This window comes from Electrophorus electricus, chromosome 1 (genome assembly GCF_041902795.1).
Source record: "Electrophorus electricus isolate QZ-2024a chromosome 1, ASM4190279v1, whole genome shotgun sequence".
In the NCBI taxonomy this organism is placed as follows: Eukaryota; Metazoa; Chordata; class Actinopteri; order Gymnotiformes; family Gymnotidae; genus Electrophorus; species Electrophorus electricus.
The window spans coordinates 32,321,859-32,331,360 of NC_137497.1; the positions used below are offsets into that span (position 1 = coordinate 32,321,859).

At 41.8% G+C, this 9,502-nt stretch overlaps 1 protein-coding gene across 1 annotated transcript in view; it reads right to left on the minus strand.

The window, feature by feature from the left end:
• Nucleotides 1-8,182, minus strand: part of nr4a3 (nuclear receptor subfamily 4, group A, member 3) — a 24,970-nt gene extending 16,788 nt beyond the window's left edge. The window contains 3 exon segments of the mRNA XM_081715357.1: nucleotides 1,887-1,968; nucleotides 2,897-3,049; nucleotides 8,045-8,182. Of these exon segments, the coding sequence (XP_081571483.1) occupies nucleotides 1,887-1,950 (64 nt within the window). The 5' untranslated portion in view covers nucleotides 1,951-1,968; nucleotides 2,897-3,049; nucleotides 8,045-8,182.
• Nucleotides 8,183-9,502: the final 1,320 nt, after the last annotated feature.

The window sequence follows — 9,502 nt, forward strand, 5'->3', positions numbered from 1 at the left end:
CACTGTGTCACTTCCCAACTTCTTATGGACTGAGCCCTGTGTGAAATAGCACTATACCCAACACGCAAACCCACACATACACACACATACAAACACAAACACAAGCACACACACACAAAACACATGTACACACATGCACATAAACACACACACACACACACACACACACACACACACACACACTTGCATTGACAACGCTGGCGCATCTTTCACTTTAACTGCTTACACGCGTACATGCTTCAGGTCTTATTTAATACCCGCAAACTTGCATATTAAAAAAGGAATTATAATAGCAACCTATCGTCATTGTATTCTATTTATCAACCGTATGAAAGGACCTTTGTTTTTTTAAACTGAGATTTCCTATTTCGGATCTGGAGTGCGCTTGAGGAAACCTAGCACACCGGCGCGTGCTACAGGCTTACATAACCTACAACTGTGCATCTCGAGACAGTTGTTAAAGTACCTATGTGCGTAACCAACCTCTGAGCGTGTGTGTGTGTGTGTGTGTGTGTGTGTTCCTGTCTATGCGCCTATTTGACTATTTCTCTTAGGCGGGAAGAGTACACAAACCGGACGTCCCATTGACGCTACGCTCGCAGTAATGTCGTCTGGCGAGTTCGTAATCCCTGCGCCTCCCACACGTCATTACTGTTTCACTAAATCAGGTGACCTGTCAATCATAAACACCTCTTTACTCTATGAAACACCTGAACTCTTTGTTACAGTTATTGCCATAACGTCTGATAAGATAACGTTTTAAAATTATAGATTTGGTTTTTATTATAGGCTGTTTATTTTTGATAAACTTGTTTTTAAAACGAATATGCTTACATGCTATACATTTTTGGAATGCGGAAAAAAAAATAGGTTACGTAGAATTATTTAGAATGTTTATTTAATAAATATTTAAATTAAACGTAATTTAATAAACGTTTAAATATTTAAATTTAGTAAGAAGGAGACTATAGGAAAAAAACTTAGGTTCGCTGAATGCAAGTGCAAGTGCCAATGTAAGTTTAAAATAAATAGTCAAGCGTTAGCGTGCGTGTGGCTAGGGGTGCAAGACCCTTTGTCGTCATGGATACAGAAGGTCTGAAGTCAAACTGATAGATGGAGGATTCCAAAAGTGACTCAGACTTTCTTTCTGCAACCCCATTGACATCATAGAAAAATTACTTTCCTCTATCTCTGTGTGTGCGCGTGTGTGTGTGTGTGTGTGTGTGTGTGTGTGTGTCTTTTTTGTGTGTTTATTCAGTTTAGCAATGTCCGTGTAAATTCAACAATGGAGATTTTACTCTGCACGTGATTGAGCGCATCCAGCACCCTGCCCGACTGCGTCGCGTTCTCGTTTCAAAACCAAACCAAACGTGATTCGCAAAAATAACTTAACTACTTCAGCAGTATCGAATTCTTTCATTCTCCTCCCATCTCATGCTTGCAAAGACGTTTCTCTTAGCCCAGTACACACATTTGCAAAATACAGACACCCATAAAACAGCGGAATACCTTTGGAATGTATGCTAAAAAATAAATATAGTTTTATGCATGAAACAGCCATTTCATAAAAAACTATGAGGAAAGTTTAGTTTATTTTTAACTTAACCACTGTAAATCATCTGACCCCTACTTCTCTCACGTGCAATGACAATGATGTAAACTATTGCAATCAAAATCACAGTCGTAGCACACATATAAATCCACACCAACAGTGTCAAAACGGAAAGGCAGCTTCAATTCAAACACACCACCAGGCCAGCGCGTGTATAAGTGCATGAGTGGGTGCGCGCGCGTGTGCATGTTTGTGTGTGTATGAAACAGACAGCCCCAGACAGTGAGACACACAGGCGAATTGAGGGTGGCTTATAGGCACGAGAGTTTCTAACCTCGAGGAGTGCATTTTAGATGGACAAAATGCAGCTGTTCCACTAAGTGTGATCGCCTGCTCATTGTCAGAGTGCCATAGATCTAACAAACAAAAGATCAATGACACGTGGGAATAAATACACACAGGCACACAAATATGATAGCCTAATATGAAATGTTGATGAAGAAAATGAAGACCAGTGGAATACATAGGCCACAAAAACACAGGCGCAAAGCACAGTCTGTTTCCGAGCAGAAGAGAGCATAAAACATCAAATGATTTTAAAATAGGAAATATCGGGCCGTGAGGGGAACCGCAGCGTTGGGCATCGTTTGGTGCTATTACAGAAAAAAGCTTATGCTCACTCCATATATTTACACCTTTTTTCAAGCCTCGCGTTACCACAACCCAGCGCTGCGCTACCGACCCACATGTTTGCCTATATTGTTTGGCTTTACTCTCTTTTTGCTACCAATAAGTACTTTTAGGTCTGTAAAAATCACAGAAGAAGATCTCAGCAATAGTCAGACTGGTATCCGAACAAAGTACGATTGACTCATTTGTATTTCTGCACAATTACGCACACCACCAAAACTTCTCGATAGTTCCTTAATATTAACTCTTCCGTTATAAAATTAACGGAATCAACCGAATTTTATTGACAGTACAATAGTCTGATACAGAAAATGTATTTTTATTGAGGTAGGCTTCTTTTATATACGAAATGCGAAACAATATACTGCTCTCCAGATGGCTATCCCAAGTATTTCGACTAATATTCAACCTGTAAGTGTGAGCCCAACATTCCAACAGTAAAACAAAAATATTGGTCCTATGCAAGCATAAATTATTATTCATATATTTACAATTAACCGGTCAATTAAAATTTCTATCATTAAAGCTAAGAAGTGGAGTTGTTGCATTTTTAAGAGTGAAAAAAACGAACGGGTAGCACAATAGCGCAAGAATTGTCTCTCGGTACAAAAGTACATTTTCGAAGCGAAGTTACTTTAAAAAGGTTTGTGGTACCTGGTTGACCTTTTGCTCGCTGAATCGTGGTTGGTTTCCCGGGTGGAGATGGCAAGTGGCGCGGGTTTAGAGCTGTTTCAGCTCGCGAAGCGGTTGAGGTATCCGGTAGCCGGGGTTCAGAACTCGGCTGCAGGCGCTCTTCCGAACCGGAGTCTGGAGACAAGGAGTATAGAATACATCAGGACATAAAAAATACATTCTCTCTCTTTCTCACACACACACACACACACACACACACACGCGCGCGCGCGTGCGCGCACACACACACACCAGAAAGACAAGTGGTTGGGTTTTTTTTTCCATAGAATCATGAAATTACGACGGTTATCGATCTATAAATGAAAGAGCACAAAAAACATAAGGCACGAAACTAATACCCCCACAAGCTACAATTTATATCCCGGTATGACTACTCATAAGCCACAAAAGCCAAAGGCAGCTGTGCGCAACACAATCAAAGTGTTGCGCGCATGCCTCCAGAACTACTGAAATTATTGTTACATGAGTACATGTAAACACCAGAAACAAGAATAAGGCACGAATAAAATCAAATATACTGTGATGTTTAGCTTCTGAATATACATAAATATACGGTTAACAGTTTTTTTTCTTTAAGTGCACTTTAAATGATTAAAATAAATCAATAAAGACCGAAGTCCTTAAAATAAACAACAAATAAAAAATAAAAGGTTAAGCAAATCTTATGTCCGGAGAAATCCCTGGATCCTGTCGATTTACAGCACCTTATAAAACAAAACTTGAGAAGGTGCACGAGAGTTAAATGACCCGTCAACTTTAAAAAGAACATTACTCAGAAAAATGATCTCGTATTACTCTTGAACTGCAACAGTCGAGGAAATAATCCATTTCATATTTTCCTCAGGATTCGGAGATTCACAAAAGTTGCGGGTTATCAATAAGGATCTTGAGTTGCCCGGTGTTTTGCGCTGTTATAGCGTATAAATGACGATGCCTATCTGTTCTAAATAGTAAACAGTTATGTTATTCACCTGAGCACTCACCGATTCTTTCACTTTCCGCGTCGTCAGTCGACTAAAGCTGTACGCGCCATGGTGGAGTATTTTAAAGCGACTAGCGCCCCCTCTCTGACAGACTGGTTCGTACCTCACCGACCAACAGCAACTGGGTACAATACAGAACCATGGCCCAGATATTTATCCCAGTTTCCAGTGTACCCGTTTCCATAAGGTAATACCCAGTATTCTTTAACCTTTATGAGCGTTGCAAAATGATTTGTCCAGTAAGTGTATTCGATTGTCTTTGTTACAATCATCGCAATACAGGCTGTAGTAGATGTTTCTGGAGGAAAAAAAAATGTTTTATTGTGCAAGAGCAGGAAAATAATGATTCCCTCCCCTCAACGCCACCTAAAAAAACACACAAGTAGATCAGAATGTTTGCGTTTGAGTAATACGTTTTAATCATTCGTGTATGTGTGTTGAAAGAGTTTGTGTGGCCGTGTCTGTGCCTGGACGCCCGGGTTCACTCGCGCCCCGGTAACCTAGAGAACCGTAAGAGAGCCCTTAAGCACGCGCTTGGTGAGAGGCGCTCGGGTCCTTGTTCAATAAGCACGCCAGAGAGAGGCTTCCCAGCAAACAGACGACAGGGGGAGAGGGTTGAAAAAAAGAATGAAAAAAACACCTTCAAGTACAGTAAATTAGCTGGGTGAACTGGACCCAGTGGAACAGTCGGCAAGCTAAATGGAAAATTATAGGGTTTTTTTCTTCTTTATACTAGTTGCATCAGCAAACGGCATAGTGCCTTCTGAGCTCATACGAAATACAACTTTTATATTCCAATATTGCCTGGAAAAACCTATTGGGCGTTATACAATGATGTTTGGTGACGCTCACTTGATATGATTCAGGCTGTGAAGATCCCAGCCTTGTCCTCCTCGGCCTTGGGTGTCTGTGTGTATGTATGTGCAAGCATTAGTTTATTATCAGCCGTCTTGTAGTAACCCATATTGATGAATGAGTCCCTGGATTACAAAATATTCTATAGTTTTGCATAGTGTTCTTAACCGCGCTATCGACAGGGCATACGTGGGCTTAGCGAAGGTCCAACATCATTCGGACTCCACGCTCTCTAAACTCAGCCTATAGTTCGCTACCAGGGTGCCACATGTGTCATCGACCTCGTGTTTAGGTCAGAAAACGTCATAGAAATACACAGAAAAAGAAGAATAGACCAACAAATAGCCGAGACTGGCTACTTTTTCTGAGACAAGAGTGCACGTTTTTGGTCGGCGTGCGTGTCTGATCACCGAGCGTTCGTGCGCGCGCACTTTTTATCAGGCTTGGGTAAAAAGAACGGAGCTCGTAGTACTCTCTCATTCAAATGTGGCAAGCCAAAGAAACCTTGTCAGTTCGGTCACATCACGCAACCAACCAACCAACCAAACAAACAAACAAGCAGACATTGTGCACGCGGACAGGCTTTTAAAAAATCTGAATCGCGAAACCGAGCGTGTGCCGTTCTACCATTTGAGAAGGCGCATCTCACGAGAGCTCTGCCGGCCCCACTGCATCTCGCACCGGGTTCATTGAGTTAAGGAAAGCGGCATCCCATTTCCATGACAACCGGTAAGAATACGATACATTTCGCAAATTAAATTCAGATTCACACCTATTCGTCTGCCAGGAAGACACCGCATACACCAGAGCTCGTTCGTTTTACTTCTCTGCGAATCAAGTGTTCAACAGGTCCCCATATTACGAGAGACTTAAAAGTTTTTAAGCCGTATTAAGCTATTATCACAAAAATATTAAACGTATAGAGAGCCGCAAGCATGCTCATACACCACTCCGCGTGTAGTCAATGCGTTTTTGTATAAAAGTATAAAATAAGTTATTAAAAAAGTACAAGAAAAATGTCTACTTACTTGTTTGCTGTAGCGGTTCCGTCTTTACATATGTTTTTAAACCCCTAATAATTCCCTGTGCATGTTCAAAACAATTTTGCAAAAATAGAAAGTGGCGATGAATGAAGTAGATCGTATTGTCGAAAAGATGATGATGTTCCCTCAAAAAAATATTTTGTCTCTTTTTTTCTTTTTTAAATAATCGTGAAAAAAGTACTCCGTGGTCTGGTCGGCTCCACTGTAACCGGTTCGGTATTAGTACAGAAGATGCGCTGAGCTAAAGTTGCAGTGTGCTTTTGTTTATGTGTCGCGCTGAGAGGGAGAAAGTCTAATAGCACATTTATGTGTCTGCCTTCTACATAGCTAGCCTGGTATGCGCTACGTCAATGTGACGCCATGGGAGAGGTGACGTCGCGCTTGCACTGTAGCGCACCCCCCGGTCAGCTCACTGGTACAGTATACACATATACTCCATGCCAGAGAGAGAGAGAGAGCGAGAGAGAGAGAGAGAGAGAGAGAGAGAGAGAGAGAGAGAGAAATTGGTTTTCTGATCCAACGACGACAGTTTCCTGAAATGGCGCAGCAGAGCGTGTGATTAAAAATGTCTTCGCATTGCAAATTTCCACTGTCGCTTTAGTCGACTTCAGAGTGTTTGCTAGATGAAGATAGAAGGCCAAAAATACATTAATGCCTTAATATAGGCGATTACGTACCATAAAATAGCTATAACAAGCTAATATTTCAAACACAATACGCAGCCTACTTTTATTTTGATAGGCCACGGCAAGTTGATAGAATAGGTCTTTTGCGTCTCCAGAAGGATGTTGTTGCTACTACACTAAATGAAGTCTGACTACAAATGATCTTGGTCTGTATATTCTAAAAGGCTTAAATGTATCAAAGCCATTAACAGTGATTTGTAACTCCCACGTAACGTAGGTTTACCACCAATGCAAAAACGTATGGGTCCAGTAGCCGTGTACACCGAATGCATGTAAACATCACACAAAGGTGCAAAAGCTGCTTATTTGTGCAGTTCAGGTGTAGGCTGCTGCACATAGACAAGCCTGTTCAAGTCTAATGGCACCAATTACAGATACCTAGGTGTTTGTTGCCGACAATTCTTAAACAGTGTTGCATTGGTGACATTTTACAAAGGTTAAGTATTGATTCTCATTTCAAGACACTGTAACTGATCAGATGTTGAATTTCTTTGCAATATAACAGAGCTTTTATAGTATTTACTTAACTCTCAGAATTTAAACACGCTAATATAGACCCACCAATTTCGCTAAAAATCCTATTTCAGGACGCCGCTTTAGAATGATCAGTTTATATCTAATTGAATAAAGATTTTAAAAAGGGTCACGGCGTGCGCATTAAGTAAGTAATTAAATGTACACAGTACTACCCCAAGTCCCAGCAAATCAACGACAGCCAATCACAAGACACGTAATTCCTTGGCCACGCTCTAATTCTGGCCAATGATCAGCCCCCGGAGGCGGGGTGAGGGCTTGACGCACTGAGGCGCGTGATTGACGCAAGCGATGTTACTAAATTTAGCAGCGGGCGGCCCGGCGGTGTGAGATAGCAGATCCTTCATTCATTGTACCGGGGCGGGTCCGTTTATTTTAGAAATTTGATTGTGTTCCAGCCAATCCAAATATAGTCGTAGACAGGTATTTTTAGCGGAAGCGTGTCCCCATTGCATTTCGACAGGGAACAACCTCATGTTATCCCCGTACTGTAATGGGAGACTGTAGCATAACTAACTGATATGGTTACTTCGCCAGCTGGCCGAAGCGCGGTGAAGTTGGGTAACAAAAACGGTTTGAGTTAGTATTCTTTTTATATTTCGAAAGGTGCTGTACTCGTTCTGCGTGAGCTAACGAACATTACTTTGGTGCTTGGCTTCATGACTAGGCTACGCGAGAGGAGCGCAGTTAAGGCATGGTCTGCTTAAAGTACTGAGAAAAGCTCGCTGTGGTAACGTAAGCCCTCAGGAGTAGGCTAAACTCGCTTTTAAAGAGTGCAGTTATCCAACACGCCTTCGACTGTCTTTGAATAACTCACGGAGTTACTGTGCCTAGTCATTACATTAATAAACATAAATCAAGCTCCGCCAAACAAGATTTCGCAATGTCAGCAGAGCAAAAGAATTTCATAGGGTTACAGTTTGCAAGAAGGGTCGAAACGAACGTTTTAAAGTCTTGAGCGCAGTCTTGAAAACTCTCAGACCCGCAGTTCTCAATCATAATGCTTACATCACGCAAAGACCACTTGTACATGTCCAATTGTCCATCTGTCTTAATTAATCCCGCAGCAGACGTCGTGCGGCACTTCATGCTGTATGGTTCGGCAGAGGGGAAACTTCTCCCGCGTCGTGAAACGTCGCGGCTGGTCACGGAAAGGTTGTGCACGCAAAGGAAACGCGCTCGCGCCTCTCTGCCGCACGGTCACCGTCATGGGGATTCCCCTCTCCGTGACATCCCTCAGCCCTCCTGACGATCTTCTCCACACTGGGGGGGGGGGGGGGGGTTACCAGGAGAAAGGCTAGGAGAAAGGCTTGTGATATATACGTGAATATGGAATGACGAAGTTTCAAATGAGCAGAAGAGAAAAATACTCAGATGTGCGGGTCACAGTCCTCCGTGGAATCCGCAGGCAAGTCTGAAAGTAACGCACTTTTTAGCCCCTGTGCACCTGTGCATTGGAGACACCCCTATAAGTTGGCCTTTAAGCACGATAACTTATAATAACAATCATATGCATAAACCAGTGGCCTAATTATTTTATAAACAATATGACTTTGTTGTCTATATATTACTGGATGGATTCATAACATATCTTTATCCTGAGACATCCTCATGGTAGTATTGGCAAACCATTCGAATGACCTATCCTAATTAATTTCATAATGTGCAAAGTACATTAATATGAACATAATAGCTGTTGATTATGAATGCATGTGTGAAATGATCACGACTTACCGGCCAGGCAGGATGAACTGCAACTCCCACGTTTCCCATCAATGGTAGTCCCGTGCGTGTTTATATAATGGATGTGATGGATGTGTGAGTGACATGTATCTGAATGGATTTTCTCGCATTGACTCATTGTGTGGGTTAATAATGATTACACGATACCTGTGCTGGTGAGATGTTGCAACATCAGCGCAAGCCAGAGGTGATGAAACTCACATGGAGTGTGAACCTGCTTTTCTAGATAATAGTGCAATAGTGGGTCTGAGGTTTGCTGCCCAAGAGGACAGATGTGGTGCATGTTGAGACATGCATTGATGTCTGTGTTAATGTCCCATTCATTCGAGGTGAAACGATGTGTAAATTGGTAAATCATTGTGTACGTGTGAGTTGAAGAGTATATTAGCACTGATGCTTCCTCCAAAGTCTTTAGTTACAGTGTCATTTGTATCTGGAAGCCTTCTAAGGTAACATTACTGTCGTAAATATTTGATTATTGAAAAATTGGGTAGCACTGCTTCAAATAGATATCGTTACAATGTAATGTAACAAACTAATGTAACCATACTTATATATAACCAGCATTACAAGACCCATATCAGCCTGGTGTTATCAACACTGCACTGGCTGCCTGTCAGATGTCGTATTGATCGCTAGGTCTAAGGCTCTTCATGGCCTTGCTACTCAGTGTTCATGTCAACTACTTATGTCTTATTACCATTTAATGTCAGCCTGGATCAC